The 17,435-nt window shown below is 41.6% G+C and overlaps 1 protein-coding gene across 1 annotated transcript in view; it reads left to right on the forward strand.

The window, feature by feature from the left end:
* Window positions 1-8,652: 8,652 nt before the first annotated feature.
* Window positions 8,653-17,435, forward strand: part of LOC115160591 (SLAIN motif-containing protein 1) — a 41,321-nt gene continuing 32,538 nt past the window's right edge. Inside the window, exon 1 of the mRNA XM_029710781.1 lies at window positions 8,653-9,244. Coding sequence (XP_029566641.1) covers window positions 8,790-9,244 — 455 coding nt within the window. The 5' untranslated portion in view covers window positions 8,653-8,789. The remainder of the gene's footprint in view (window positions 9,245-17,435) is intronic.

A 17,435-nucleotide genomic window follows, 5' to 3' on the forward strand; every position in this document is an offset into this window, starting at 1 on the left:
TTTTTCTCGTAAAATAGCGATAATATTCCAACCGGGCAACGTTGTATTCATTCAAAGGCTGAAAGAAAAACATGCCGAGTTCTCGTGACCGCGCATCTCCAGTCTCACTGTCCCCAGGCTGACCACTCACAAACTCTGCTCCTATACTTTGCCCAGAGACAGCAGACACCCCATCCCACTTTCGGGCGGCTTTAGAGAGCCAATGGAAGCCTTAGAAAGTGTCACGTTACAGCACAGATGCTGTAATTTCGATAGAGATGTAACAGAAGGACAACAAATTGTCAGACAGGGCTCTTCCTGCATGGAATCTTCTCAGGTTTTGGCCTGCCATATGAGTTCTGTTATACTCACAGACACCATTCAAACAGTTCTAGAAACTTCAGGGTGTTTTCTATCCAAATCTACTAATTATATGCATATTCTTGTTTCTGGGCAGAAGGAGCAACCAGATTAAATCGTGTACGTTTTTTATCCGGACGTGAAAATACTGCCCCCTATCCCATAGAAGTTAAGGTCACAGTTATGAAAACTTGGGACACTAAAGAGGCCTTTCTACTGACTCTGAAAAACACCAAAAGAAAGATGCCAAGGGTTCCTGCCCCATCTGCATGATCGTGCCTTAGGCATGCTACAAGGAGGCATGAGGACTGCAGATGTGGCCAGGGCAATAAATTGCAATATCCGTACTTTGAGACGCCTAAGACAGAGCTACAGTGAGACAGGATGGACAGCTGATCGTTCTCGCAGTGGCAGACCATGTGTAACAACACCTGTACAGAATCGGTACATCCAAACATCACACCTGCGGGACAGGTACAGGATGGCAACAACAACTGCCTGAGTTACACCAGGAACGCACAATCCCTTCATCAGTGCTTAAACTGTCCGAAATAGGCTGAACTGAGGACTTGTAGGCCTGTTGTAAGGCAGGTTCTCACCAGACATCACCGGCAACAACGTCGCCTATGGGCACAAACCCATCGTTGCTGACCCAGACAGGACTGGCAAGAAGTGCTCTTCAGTGACAAGTTGCGGTTTTGTGGTGATGTGGTGATGGTCGGATTCGCATTTATCATCAAAGGATGGAGCGTTACACCGAGGCCTGTACTCTGGAGCGGGATTGATTTGGAGTTGGAGTGTCCGTCATGTCTGGGGCAGTGTGTCACAGCATCATCGGACTGAGTTTGCCGTCATTGCAGGCAATCTCAACGCTGTGCGTTACAGGGAAGACATCCTCCTCCCTCGTGGTACCCTTCCTGCAGGCTCATCCTGACATGACCCTCCAGCATGACAATGCCACCAGCCATACAGCTCCTTCTGTGCATGATTTCCTGCAAGACAGGAATGTCAGTGTTCTGCCATGGCCAGCAAAGAGCCCAAATCTCAATCCCATTGAGCACGTCTGGGACCTGTTGGATCGGAGGGTGAGGGCTAGGGCCATTCCACCAAGAAATGTCCGGGAACTTTGTAGATGGTGCAACAGGTCAGCACCTCAGGAGTAAATATCAGTTGGCTTTTCAAAGCCGATCATTCAGAGTATCTCTACCGCTCTTGCTGTCTCTAGAGAGTTGAAAACAGCAGGTCTGGGACAAGTAGCACGTCCGGTGAACAGGTCAGGGTTCCATAGCCGCAGGCAGAACAGTTGAAACTGGAGCAGCAGCACGACCAGGTGGACTGGGGACAGCAAGGAGTCATCAGGCCAGGTAGTCCTGAGGCATGGTCCTAGGGCATGGTCCTTGAACAATTTTATTCTCATCTTTAGCCAGGCTGAGGATGATCTGTTTGATTCTCTCGTGTCAAAACCCACCAAGACTGTGTATTCTACTCCTGAAAGGTGAGATTGCAGGAACGCATACAAGAAAAGTTAAAAAGGGTTCCAAAAATTGTCTTTGGCTGTCCCCATATGATAACCCTTTCTGGTTCCAAGTAGGACCCTTTCGGGTTCCAGGTAGATTCCTTTTTTGTTCCAGGTAGAACCCTCTGTGGAAAGGGTTCTACATGGCACCCCAAAAGGTACTACCTGGAACCAAAAGTGTTCTACCTGGACCCAAAAAGGGTTCTTCAAAGGGTTCCTTTATTGGAACAGCCAAATAACCATTTTAGGTTCTAGATAGACCCTTAGTAAAAAATGGGATTCTTGAAAGACGGGACAAGCTCTTCTTTATTTCACAAACATTTTTCTTAATATTAACAACATTTGAAATACACTGCTCAAAAAAATAAAGGGAACACTTAAACAACACAATGTAACTCCAAGTCAATCACACTTCTGTGAAATCAAAATGTCCACTTAGGAAGCAACACTGATTGACAATACATTTCACATGCTGTTGTGCAAATGGAATAGACAACAGGTGGAAATTATAGGCAATTAGCAAGACACCCCCAATAAAGGAGTGGTTCTGCAGGTGGTGACCACAGACCACTTCTCAGTTCCTATGCTTCCTGGCTGATGTTTTGGTCACTTTTGAATGTTGGCGTTGCTTTCACTCTAGTGGTAGCATGAGACGGAGTCTACAACCCACACAAGTGGCTCAGGTAGTGCAGCTCATCCAGGATGGCACATCAATGCGAGCTGTGGCAGGAAGGTTTGCTGTGTCTGTCAGCGTAGTGTCCAGAGCATGGAGGCGCTACCAGGAGACAGGCCAGTACATCAGGAGACGTGGAGGAGGCCGTAGGAGGGCAACAACCCAGCAGCAGGACCGCTACCTCCGCCTTTGTGCAAGGAGGAGCAGGAGGAGCACTGCCAGAGCCCTGCAAAATGACCTCCAGCAGGCCACAAATGTGCATGTGTCTGCTCAAACGGTCAGAAACAGACTCCATGAGGGTGGTATGAGGGCCCGACGTCCACAGGTGGGGTTGTGCTTACAGCCCAACACCATGCAGGATGTTTGGCATTTGCCAGAGAACACCAAGATTGGCGAATTCGCCACTGGCACCCTGTGCTCTTCACAGATGAAAGCAGGTTCACACTGAGCACGTGACAGACGTGACAGAGTCTGGAGACGCCGTGGAGAACGTTCTGCTGCCTGCAACATCCTCCAGCATGACCGGTTTGGCGGTGGGTCAGTCATGGTGTGGGGTGGCATTTCTTTTGGGGGCCGCACAGCCCTCCATGTGCTCGCCAGAGGTAGCCTGACTGCCATTAGGTACCGAGATGAGATCCACAGACCCCTTGTGAGACCATATGCTGGTGCGGTTGACCCTGGGTTCCTCCTAATGCAAGACAATGCTAGACCTCATGTGGCTGGAGTGTGTCAGCAGTTCCTGCAAGAGGAAGGCATTGAGGCTATGGACTGGCCCGCCCGTTCCCCAGACCTGAATCCAATTGAGCACATCTGGGACATCATGTCTCGCTCCATCCACCAACGCCATGTTGCACCACAAACTGTCCAGGAGTTGGCGGATGCTTTAGTCCAGATCTGGGAGGAGATCCCTCAGGAGACCATCCGCCACCTCATCAGGAGCATGCCCAGGCATTGTAGGGAGGTCATACAGGCACGTGGAGGCCACACACACTACTGAGCCTCATTTTGACTTGTTTTAAGTACATTATATCAAAGTTGGATCAGCCTGTAGTGTGGTTTTCCACTTTAATTTTGAGTGTGACTCCAAATCCAGACCTCCATGTGTTGATAAATTGGATTTCCATTGATTATTTTTGTGTGATTTTGTTGTCAGCACATTCAACTATGTAAAGAAAAAAGTATTTAATAAGATTATTTCTTTCATTCAGATCTAGGATGTGTTGTTTAAGTGTTCCCTTTATTTTTTTGAGCATTGTATATATTTTGATAGACCAAAGTATCAGCTGTCACACCATGGAAAGGAACAGCCTATTAATTCTTACATTTTTTTCATAAAATGCAACTAATTGGATTGATGATAACTCCGTCAGACACCATAAAAGGCATAATTTTTATATTTATTGTCCAACAAATGTTTAAAGACCTTGATTGCTTAATTCTAACATTAGATTTTTCAAATAGTTAATACAATCTCCGAACATATTTTTTTACAGGGCTAAATAATGCTCCAGTGCTGATTTCGTTTCAGAACATAAAACATTTATAAAGCAAACATTATCGCTTAGTTCTAGCACAGCAAATACTTTAAGCAAAAACAGTGATTAAAATACTTTTTCAGAATATTGACAAAAACATTTCTCTTAAGGGGCGGAGTTGACAAGCCACTGAAAACAGACATATTTTTTATTTAAAAAATGTACATTCATTTGTAAAACATAGAAAATGATTTGAAAATCCCCAGTAAATGATTATTCAGCTCTTTCAGCACTCTGACGGAGTAGATTTTTTAAATGTTCTTCTTCATTCAAGTGGTAATAGCCATTTTAGTTTTTCCTCAGTTGCTTTCACAAATCCCGTCATCATCATTATGCTCTCAAACTGTGCTATTTATATCTATGTTTTCATCTAAGACTGTGCACATGATTAAGATATCACATGTACAAACAAAAATATTTATTTGAATGTTATTATTTTTAAATAACATAATTGTAAAAGTCCTATAATGTAGTTAGAACATATAACATAGTTATTTAGCCACAAATAACAAGGCCTCTGATGGTTTTGATAAAATATCTCCCCTGGCAGATTCTGTCTGGCCCTACATGAGGTCCATACATGCTTTCTCACACAGCCATGTGATGATGATAAGTCCCTCTCAGTCCCTGTTGGATTGTGTTGGAGAGAGACCTGTGCTCCTACTGCTGTAAGCCCATGAGCTACGACCAAAGATGGTGCTGGAGGATATGAAGATCAACTGCCACACTATCTGCTTCAAGGTAAACACTATTTCAATATTGAAATATTAACACCATATGCTAATATTTGAATGTCTGTGTCTGAGTGTGCGTACAGAGGCTTCTTTCTTCTTATCAGATCTACAATATTGTGATATAAATAGGTTACATTTGCACTACTATATACAATAATTGATTGATTGGATTACATCCAACCATCGCCTCATTAAGATTACCAGACTCTGTGTCTGCCTTGAGATGTAACAATCAATACACATGCATCATGATCTTCTTCTTCGCCTAATGAGAGTATCTGACATTGTGTGTCTCTGCGTCCTCAGTGTGAAGCAGTCCCCTGGGCCATCTCAAGGCAGGGGACAGTATGTGGGTCTACAGACGCACCGTCCACTGTGAGCGCTGCTTCGAAATCACCAGAGGTAAACACATTTAGAAACACACTCAGAACTAGATCTCATACTAATGTTTTACGGTACACTGTATCAATGTTTTACAAATGGTGGGTCTGGATTTACTGGGTTTCAATTGGCTTCTTTAAATATGGAGACATAAAAATCTCCAAACCTAATTTGGGTCACTGTGAGGTAACAAATATTTTTCATTTTTTTACCAAAAAATGACATAGTTGAACATCCAATGTTCCTGCGGATGAAGCTGGGGTCTTTATTATGTAGCTGTTTAACAGATTGACAATTATGAATTACGTTTTGGTGACATGGATCCTCCTTATATAGATACGGAAATGTACTGAGGTTGAAAAAGAGCATGTTTCAGAGTTCATACCTTTCTTGTGTTTATTAAATGGGAGTGGATGTTAATCTTCTACATAAAAACTACACTGACAATTCATGTTTTCACACACGAATATACTATATGGGATATGTGAACATTTGTAAGCACTTAAACAGAAAAAACAAATTTGCATTGTTGTTATTTTTTCTGTTATTTTTAATTGAGTGGCCTATAATACATTGACTCTGAATCACGATATCTCAAACATCCACAGTAAAATGCATATTGGCCAACAAATATTTTTCTAACATGTCTCAGCCTGCAATTTTTTACATAATTAACATATTTCTCACAGGCATTCAGGCTACCAAAGTAGACCTACTGTAAGATACCCATACGGTGTAAGAATTAGGGCCGGGGGGCTGGTTGTGTGTGCAATACAAAAATATAAATCATTCTTTATTAAAATTTGGACAGAAGTTACACAAAACAGTTTGGTGTTTTCTTTCAAGTATTTGTAGGCTATGCATTGTGTGTGTGACAAATCAATTAAATGTGAATCAAAAGTATTGATATCAAGCACATGGAAACAATGCGTTTGATACCGTTCCATTTATTCCATTCCAGCCATTACTTTGGGCCCGTCCTCCCAAATTAAGATGCCACCAGCCGCCTGTGTCACACACCCATTTTGATCAGACCATACCTCGCCACACCCACAAAACGAGATAAAACGTACCTCAAAGCCTGTTGAAGAATGGTGTGCACCGTTTTAGGGAAACTGTAATTCAGTACAAAGTGACACATAACGTAATTAACTTTGAAGCAAACTAAACGCAGGCCAAAGCATGGACCAGATACCCCCCCTTCCGAAAAAATGAGAACACCTGCAAAATCGTGATTCGTCCAAATGATCAGTGCCAAAAACAATCTGCCCACCAGTGTTATGATATGGATGATTTGTCACCACAGATGGTTTGTTTATGTTTCTCCTATTGTTGTTTATGTTTCTCCTGAAGATGGAGTAGGCCTACAGCTCCATCTAGTGGTCGCGTCTGGGACAAAAGTTGTTTGACAACTGTAGCATTGTAGCTAAGCCTAACTCTTTTCCTAACCTTAACCTCATTCTCCCAACCTGATACGTTAATTCATCTAACCTGCTGCGTTAGTTTTCCTAACTTGCCACGTTAATTAATCTAACCTGTGGCAGGTTAATTATCCTAACCTTCCAAGTGAATTATCCTAACCTGCTATGTAAACAAACCATCTGTGTCGACAAATCATCAGTTTCACCACACTGGGACAAAATGCCTCATTAGTCGTTGCATCCCATGTCACATTTTTTTACAATATAAAACCTACACATACAAATGACAACTTCACCCCTGCCCAGACCCACCTGCTCATACCCCCATTTTCAGCGCCCGCCTCACTCTCCGCCAAATGGCCTCAAACGGCACCATTTTGTTTCCATTGTGTTAACGATAGAGGATTGGTTGATTTTAAGCATATGTTTTTTAAAGATGATTGACGGGAAAAGTATCATCCAACCCATTGGGTATCTCACTCCACTCTCATATGCCATGTCTTGAAATATGCAGACAAATGGATTAAAAGTACATTTACATTGTAATTCTTCTGACAGCCAACTCTGCCCATCACTTTTGGACTTCATAGCATTCCCAGAAGGCATGGATTATTGAGTCATTGTTAATTTTACACTTAAGACATGACTGTCATTGTGCTATACATTTTGTGAATGTTGTCTCTTGTGTAATACATTGCACACATTAGTTTATATTGGATTAAGAGTACATTTTAATTAACTGTAATTTTGTTAGTTATGTTCCAAAATTCCATCCTTGTGACAATATCAGTTTTTTTAATCTTGCTTCCAATAGTTTATTTTTTTCCAAGAGATTGTCAATTGGATAGGCTCTCTGCAAGGTTTTGCATATCTTACCTATCCTTTACTGACTCAAATAGGATTCCCTTAAAATTGCTCTGATGTCCAAAATATTTAAAATCAACATTTCTTGATATTAAACTTTTGAGTTGCATGTATTTGAAAAATATCTACATTAGTCAGTCCAAAATTGCTTTTGAATTCTGTCATTAAGTTGTTCATGTTCTTAGCTTGACTCTTTTGAAAATAGACAAAGATTCTGGGGATGAGCATGTACATCTTCAGTATGTACCCATTGTTCCTCTATATCAGATCAAAAATTGAATCAAATGTTATTGGTCGCATACACGTTTAGCAGATATTATTGCAGGTGTAACAAAATGATTTAGTGCATTTAAATAACTATATGTCGCTAGTAAAAGCCCTGGGTGGCGAGTTGATACAATTCCAAGTCTGGAAGATTAGAATCACCCTCAGATTTAGGAAGATATAGAACCTTCCCTTTTATTCTATGAGTTTTATTTGCCCATATAAAGTCTGAGCAAGTATACTTTTTTCAAGAACGTTTTTGGTGGGGTAATTGTTCTAGCACACGTGCAATGATGTGCAATGATTTCAGAGGGGAAAAAACATTACCATTGTTAGAATTAATTCATTTGATGTTGTAATATCACAAACCGATGTGGCAGTTTCACCATTACCGGTTCCAGCTTTTAAAGTATATATTTTTGAGAGTACTAATGTTACTGTCTGCACTACAACAAAGAAATAGTTAAATAAATGAAATTTTGTCCTTGAAATATATTATTAAAATACTATAGAATTACGTTCATTCCTATGGAGAACTGCTCCGTCTGAGGAGTACCAATATGGCGGCCGTTGCTTTCAAAGACTCTTATTGTCCCTTTGAAATCAACAATCCAGTGATTCTTGGTGCTTTCAAGACAACTGGGAACTCGGAAAAAACGAGGTAAAATCGTGACGTCAGTGATCTTCAGTTCGGAAAGCTGTGTAGTGCCCTAGCACAGCTGATTCAAATAATCAAAGCTTGATGATGAGTTGGTTATTTGAATCGGGGGGGGGGGGATGATGCCCAAGTTCGGATGACCATTCAAAACAATTTTCCCAATCAAGGCTCGTGTTTTTCCCGAGTTCCTAGTTATCTTGAACACACTGAAGTCGAAGGTCAGAGATTTCTGAGTTCCCAGTCATCTTGAATGCGGCATAAATACATCATTGGTCTGGATCTGCACACAGCATCACTACGAAGCACGTCTCAATTGTCTACTACAAAGAACGACCCGACCGATCATTACGGTTACCGACCGTAGTGTGTGTTTATTTTGTCTTTCTAAATGCGTATTTTAACCAATGGAAGCGGAAGTGTTGAACCCCCAAATGATGGCGGACGTTAATGGCAACAATACATTTCAAAACGCGGAGCTCGAAGTGATCAAGCTTCAGGAGCTGGTCCGAAAATTGGAGAAACAAAACGAACAGCTCAGGACAAGAGCTAATTCAGTAAACAATTGCCACAATGGCCCACATATATTTCCAACCTCATCGGCCTGTCTGCACGGGAGTACAGCGAAGTGTTCTGCTTCTAGTCTGATTTTCTCTGCGAATTATTCAAATCCAGCACTATCGCATCCTTGTGCTCTTGGACCATACACTTCGTCCAAGGAACCATTCTCCAATTTTCAACAAAACTCGGTATTTGATGCTGATGTGGAGGATGTCGGTAACGGACCTGCCACTGTTCTGGACGAGGTCGATATTCTAGACCTGGATACCGTACTCCCGGTTGGAGAGTCTGATCATAGCTGGTATTGATGCTGTTCTATTTTATTGACCCGTTCCTACCATGTCTGTGCCATTTATATGCTTATTTGATATTTTATTCTGCCCGCAGCACAAATTATGACGTCACATTAGTATGGTAATGAGGAAACCGTTTAAATAAAAGCCTGCATTTCAAAACATTGCAATGTGGATAACTCATTCAGAAGATATATATTTTTAATCAGTGGCCAATTGTATTGTGCCAACAAGTAAAGGCAATCAGTAAATATTGTAGAATATGTATATATTTTTTAAGACCAATAATAATTATCAATACTATTGTAACACTGGTATGTTGAGAATATTGGGCTGTAGAGAGAACTTTTGTACCTGTCTCAGCAAAAGTGGGGTGGAAAATACTCAGTAGGGTCTCTAATAACAAAATATGTGTGTAGTTTTGGAGGGGTACTGTGTCATACATATCCAGCAGCACTCCGTTCTCCACCCCATCCATAGCCCTCAATAAAATACATTGCAAATGAGACAGTACTTGGGATATATATTGGCTTGTAGAGAGAACTTTTCAATCTGTCTCAGCTAAAGTGTGATGTGAAATACTCAGTAGGGTCTCTACTAACCAAACATGGTTCGTTTTTGAGGGGGACTTTGTCACACAGACTGCTGCTGGCTTTTCACTCTGCCCCCTCCATAGCCCCCAATGCAATATAATGTAGTAGACTGTACATGGGATACAAGCATTTCGCTACACCTGCAATAACATCTGCTAAATATGCGCATGTGTCCAATAAAATGTGATTTGATTTTGGCTTGTAGAGAACGTTTTGTACCTGTCTTAGCTAAAGTGGGGTGGAAAAAACTCAGTCTATACAAACCAAATAAACTCAGCAAAAAAAGAAACGTCCTCTCACTGTCAACTGCGTTTATTTTCAGCAAACTTAACATGTGTAAATATTTGTATGAACATAACAAGACTCAACAACTGAGACATATACTGAACAAGTTCCACAGACATGTGACTAACAGAAATTGAATAATGTGTCCCTGAACAAAGGGGGGGGGGGGTCAAAATCAAAAGTAACAGTCAGTATCTGGTGTGGCCACCAGCTGCATTAATTACTGCAGTGCAGCTCCTCCTCATGGACTGCACCAGATTTGCCAGTTCTTGCTGTGAGATGTTACCCCACTCTTCCACCATGGCACCTGTAAGTTCCCGGACATTTCTGGGGGGAATGGCCCTAGCCCTCACCCTCCGATCAAAAAGGTCCCAGACGTGCTCAATGGGATTGAGATCCGGGCTCTTCGCTGACCATGGCAGAACACTGACATTCCTGTCTTGCAGGAAATCATGCACAGAACGAGCAGTATGGCTGGTGGTATTGTCATGCTGGAGGGTCATGTCAGGATGAGCCTGCAGGAAGGGTACCACATGAGAAAGGAGGATGTCTTCCAAATCAAATCAAAATGTATTGGTCACATACACATGGCAAGCGTCCCACCCTAGTCAACAGCCAGTAGAATTGCGTGGCACAAAATACAAATACCTCAAAAATGCTATAATTTCAATTTCTCAAACATATGACTATTTTACACCATTTTAAAGACAAGACTCTCGTTAATCTAACCACATTGTCTGATTTCAAAAAGGCTTTACAGCATAAGCAAAACATTAGATTATGTCAGGAGAGTACCCTGCCAAAAATAATCACACAGCCATTTTCAAAGCAAGCATATATGTCACAAAAACCAAAACCACAGCTAAATGCAGCACTAACCTTTGATGATCTTCATCAGATGACACTCCTAGGACATTATGTTATACAATACATGCATGTTTTGTTCAATCAAGTTCATATTTATATCAAAAACCAGCTTTTTACATTAGCATGTGATGTTCAGAACTAGCATACCCACCGCAAACTTCCGGTGAATTTACTAAATTACTCACGATTAGCGTTCACAAAATACATAATTATTTTAAGAATTATAGATACAGAACTCCTTTATGCAATCGCTATGTCCGATTTTAAAATAGCTTTTCGGCGAAAGCACATTTTGCAATATTCTGAGTAGATAGCTCGGCCATCACAGGCTAGCTAATTTGACACCCACCAAGTTTGGTGCTCACTAAACTCAGAATTACTATTAGAAACATTGGATTACCTTTGCCGTTCTTCGTCAGAATGCACCCCCAGGACTTCTACTTCAACAACAAATGTTGTTTTGGTTCCAAATAATCCATAGTTATATTCAAATAGCTCCTTTCGTTTATGCGTTCAGGTCACTATCCGAAGGGTGACGCGCGAGCGCATTTCTTGACAAATAAAATCCAAATATTCCATTACCGTACTTCGAAGCATGTCAAACGCTGTTTAAAATAAATTTTTATGCTATTTTTCTAGTAAAATAGCAATAATATCCCAACCGGGCAACGTTGTATTCATTCAAAGGCTGAAAGAAAAAAATGGAGAATTCTCATGAACACGCATCTCCAGTGTCATTGTCCCCAGGCTGACCATTCACAAATTCTCCTGCTGTTCTTCGCCCAGAGACAGCAGACACCCCATTACACTTTCTGGCGCCTTCTGAGAGCCAATGGAAGCCTTAGAAAATGTCACGTTACAGCAGAGATGCTGTATTTTCGATAGAGATGCAACAGAAGGACAAGAAATTGTCAGACAGGGCATTTCCTGTATGGAATCATCTCAGGTTTTGAATCATCTCACCATTCAAACAGTTTTAGATACTTCAGAGTGTTTTCTATCCAAATCTACTAATTATATGCATATTCTTGTTTCTGGGCAAGAGTAGTAACCAGTTTAAATCGGGTACGTTTTTTATCCGGCCGTGCAAATACTGCCCCCTAGCCCCAACAGGTTTTAACAGATGTTAATGCGAGTGTAGCGAAATGCTTGTGCTTCTATTTCCGACCATGCAGTAATATCTAACAAGTAATCTAACAATTTCACAACAACTACCTTCTACACACAAGTGTAAAGGAATGAATGACTATGTATATATAAATATATGGATGAGCGATGGCTGAACGGCATAGGCAAGATGTAGTAGATGGTGTAGAGTACAGTATATACATATGAGATGGGTATGTAAGCATTATATAAAGTGGCATTGTTTAAAGTGACTAGCGATACATTTATTACATCCCATTTTTAATTATTAAAGTGGCTAGAGATTTGAGTCAGTATGTTGGCAGCAGCCACTCAATGTTAGTGATGGCTGTTTAACAGTCTGATGGCCTTGAGAAAGAAGCTGTTTTTCAGTCTCTCGGTCCCAGCTTTGATGCACCTGTACTGACCTCGCCTTCTGGATGATAGTGGGGTGAACAGGCAGTGGCTCGGGTGGTTGTTGTCCTTGATGATCTTTTTGGCCTTCCTGTGACATCGGGTGGTGTAGGTGTCCTGGAGGGCAGGTAGTTTGCCGTCGGTGATGCGTTGTGCAGACCTCACTACCCTCTGGAGAGCCTTGTGGTTGTGGGTGGAGCAGTTGCCGTACTAGGCTGTGATACAGCTCGACAGGATGCTCTCGATTGTGCATCTGTAAAAGTTTGTGAGTGTTTTTGGTGACAAGCCAAATTTCTTCAGCCTCCTGAGGTTGAAGAGGCGCTGTTGCGCCTTCTTCACCATGCTGTCTGTATGGGTGGACCATTTCCAACTTCTCCACTACTGTCCCGTCGATGTGGATAGGGGGGTGCTCCCTCTGCTGTTTCCTGAAGTCCTTTGTTTTGTTGACGTTGAGTGTGAGGTTATTTTCCTGACACCACACTCCGAGGGCCCTCGCCTCCTCCCTGTAGGCCGTCTCATCGTTGTTGGTAATCAAGCCTACCACTGTAGTGTTGTCTGCAAACTGTAACGCAGTTACTGTAACGCACAGCGTTGAGATTGCCTGCAATGACAGCAAGCTCAGTCCGATGATGCTGTGACACACCGCCCCAGACCATGACGGACCCTCCACCTCCAAATCATTCTCCAGAGTACTGGCCTCGGTGAGGCCCTGGTGAGACAAAACCGCGACTCGTCAGTGAAGAGCACTTTTTGCCAGTCCTGTGTGGTCCAGCGACGGTGGGTTTGTGCCCATATGCGACGTTGTTGCCTGTGATGTCTGGTGAGGACCTGCCTTACAACAGGCTACAAGTAGGGCTCACCTGTGAAATAGACCATGGTGTCAGCATGATTCCCTGCTAAAATAAAGTTTAAGTAAAGATGTTATGCTACAGATGTAGGATCTTAATTTGAGCGAGTTTGCTACAGCAGCAGGACGTGGATTATTATGTTGATTATAATAAATTGACATTTTTGTATGTGTTGATACATTTTTCATTCAAATTGACAGCTATTTTAAACTCAAATACACTACAAATTTGCATTTCCTGCAGCGCAGGAAAATCCTAAGCAATTTAGGAGTGATCAAATCAGGGCTCCTGAGTGGCGCAGCGGTCTAAGGCACTGCATCTCAGTGCTAGAGGCATCACTACAGACCCTGGTTTGATTCAAGGATGTATCACAACTGGCCGTGATTGGGAGTCCCATAGGGCGGCATAGGGTTTGGCCAGGGCAGGCCATCTTTGTAAATAATAATTTGTTCTTAACTGACTTGCCTAGTTAAATAAAGATTCAAGTATTTTTTTTCAAGCTCTTGCATCTGTACAAAGGCTAAATTCAAACATTTGCCTTTCAAAGTCAACACTATTATGTTAACTTCTACACTAGGCCATTGTTGTCAATCACCCTTCCTTTGATTACAGTACATACCTTTTACATGTGAAAATCTTTGAGCATCCTGACAAGTGCTGTATAAACAGAATGTAGACCTATTGTTATTCTCTTCACAGTTGAAGCAGTGTGATGAATGTAAGACAATGCCTTCTGCTGTATTCTACAACCCATATAGTACACAGTAAAATCACAAGATGTTAATTCAACTCCTAGGGAGTCAAAGTTAACCCTATTTTGGGGTTAATATGGTCCCACCCCCATTTTGTGTTAAAACTACTCTGGCCATGGTGTTGATGGAGTTAAAATGACACTACAGTGGCTTGCGAAAGTATTCACCGCCTTGGCATTTTTCATTTTTTTTTGCCTTACAACCTGGATTTAAAATAGATTTTTGGGGGGGTTTGTATTATTTGATTTACACAACATGCCTACCTCTTTGAAGATGCAAAATATGTTTTATTGTGAAACAAACAAGAAATAAGACAAAAAAACTGAAACTTGATCGTGCATAACTATTCACCCCCTCAAAGTCAATACTTTGTAGATCCACCTTTTTCAGCAATTACAGCTGCAAGTCTCTTGGGGGATGTCTCTATAAACTCGGCACATCTAGCCACTGGGATTTTTGACCATTCTTCAAGGCAAAACTGCTCCAGCTCTTTCAAGTTGGATGGGTTCCGCTGGTGTACAGCAATCTTTAAGTCATATCACAGATTCTCAATTCGATTGAGCTCTGAGCTTTGACTTGGCCATTCCAAGACATTTAAATGTTTCCCCTTAAACCACTCGAGTGTTGCTTTAGCAGTATGCTTCGGGTCATTTTCCTGCTGGAAGGTGAACCTCCATCCCAGTCTCAAATCTCTTGAAGACTGAAGCAGGTTTCCCTCAAGAATTTCCCTGTATTTAGCGCCATCCATCATTCCTTCAATTCTGACAAGTTTCCCAGTCCCTGCCAATGAAAATCATCCCCACAGCATGATGCTGCCACCACCATGCTTCACTGTGGGGATGAGGTGATCGGGGTGATGAGAGATGTTGGGTTTGCGCCAGACATAGTGTTTTCCTTGATGGCCAAAAAGCTCAATTTTAGTCTCATCTGACCAGAGTACCTCCTTCCATATGTTTGGGGAGTCTCCCACATGCCTTTTGGCCAACACCAAATGTGTTTGATTATTTTTTTCTTTAAGCAATGGCTTTTTTTCTGGCCACTCTTCCGTAAAGCCCAGCTCTGTGGTGTGTACGGCTTAAAGTGGTCCTATGGACAGATACTCCAATCTCCGCTGTGGAGCTTTGCAGCTCCTTCAGGGTTATCTTTGGTCTCTTTGTTGCCTCTCTGATTAATGCCCTCCTTGCCTGGTCTGTGAGTTTTGGTGGGTGGCCCTCTCTTGGCAGGTTTGTTGTGTCATATTCTTTCCATTTTTTAATAATGGATTTAGTGGTGCTCTTTGGGATGTTCAAAGTTTCTGATATTTTTTTATAACTCAAACTGATCTGTACTTCTGCACAACTTTATCCCTGACCTGTTTGGAGAGCTCCTTGGTCTTCATGGTGCCGCGTGCTTGGTGATGCCCCTTGCTTAGTGGTGTTGCGGAATCTGGGGCCTTTCAGAACAGGTGTATATATACTGAGATCATGTGACACTTAGATTGCACACAGGTGGCCTTTAACTAATTATGTGATTTCTGAAGGTAATTGGTTGCACCAGATCTTATTTAGTGGCTTCATAGCAAATGGGGTGAATACATATGCACTGACCACTTTTCAGTTTTACATTTTTCAGAATTGTTTTAAACAATGTGCGTATTTAAACCATGTGCGTATTTCTTTATGTCTGATTTCGGGATCCCAAATTAAATGTTTAACTGTTACTGAGTTTTATATTTTGTAAAACGACAGTGGGGATTTGTCCATTTTAATTTCATTTTATTATTTAAAAGTGGAACATGAATTGCATCATTCAAGTCACAAGTGTGTCCCGAAGTTGATGGGTTTATGGAACCCCCGCCCCGCCACTGTCTGGAAGTCACCCCCGGAGTTTCGTCAGCAACATGTGACAAAGGAGGGGCCTCTGAGCGAGTTGGTAGGGACAAGGGGGTGGTTTGTGATTCACTGCCTGTCTCTGGTTACTCTTAGTGGAGTTTAAAGTACTCCGTTCCAATGAACTCCAGTTATCAACACGAACTCCAGTTATCAACACTAACTCCAGGGAGCAGTGCACTCTTTTGAGGGTTAAGATAACTTCTTACATCTAGGCGTTCCACTAGCGGAACCCCGTTCCGCCAGCGGAACCCCTAGCCAACAGCCAATGGGATCGCATGGCGCAAAATACTAAAACAACTAAAATACCACAATTCAATTTTCTCAAACATACAACTATTTTACACCATTTGAAAGATAAACCTCCCCTGAATCCAACCACGTTGTCCGATTTCAAAAAGGCTTTACAGCGAAAGCAAAACATTAGATTATGTTAGGATACCACCACAGCAAAAAAACAACAACACAACCATTTTCCTAGCAAGGACAGCCATTTTCCAAGCAAGGGTAGTCATCCAAAAGCCCAAAACCAGCTAAAATGATGCACTAACCTTTGACGATCTTCATCAGATGACACTCCTAGGACATTATGTTAGACAATACATGCATTTTTTGTTCCGTCAAGTTCATATTTATATCCCAAAAAAACATTTTGGATATAAATATGACGCGTGACGTTCAGAAAATGTATTCACCCCAAAATATCCGGTGAATGGGCACCATAATTTACAGAAATACTCATCATAAATGTTGACAAAATATATAACAATTAATTAAAGAAGTATAGATGAACTATTCCTTTATGCAACCGCTTTGTCAGATTTCAAAATAACTTTACGGAGAAAGCACATTGTTCAATATTCTGAGTACTGAGCCCCAAGCTATTCAGCCACGGCATCCACAAAACACTGAAATATGTTAAAAATATTATCTTACCTTTGCTGATCTCCGGCTGAATGCACTTGGAAGGTCTCCCACTTCCACAAGAAATGTTCATTTGTTCAATAAAGTCCATAATTTATGTCGAAATAAATCCGTTTTGATAGCGCGTCCAGATCACCATTCCAAAATGCATCTATCCACCGTCGACGAAAAGTTATAAAGTTCCCTCAGCGTTTGTAGAAACATGTCAAACCATGTTCACAATCAATCTTTAGGGTGTTTTTAACGTATAATTTTGATAATAGTCCAACCGGACAATAGCAGATTCATTACAGAAGAAAAATAAAAATGGCTAGCCCTACGTTAGTGCGCACGAGGTAAGTCAATGACACCAGGTCGACCACTTACTGTTCCAGGTATTATTCAGTCAAATTGCATTGTAGAAGCCTCAAACAAGGTTCTAATGACTGTTGACAAGCCTTAGGAAGTGCAATATGACATCACAGACACTGTAGTTTAGATAGAACATCATTTGAAATGACTACAACCATGTGAGGTCAAACTT

This window comes from Salmo trutta, chromosome 24 (genome assembly GCF_901001165.1).
Source record: "Salmo trutta chromosome 24, fSalTru1.1, whole genome shotgun sequence".
In the NCBI taxonomy this organism is placed as follows: Eukaryota; Metazoa; Chordata; class Actinopteri; order Salmoniformes; family Salmonidae; genus Salmo; species Salmo trutta.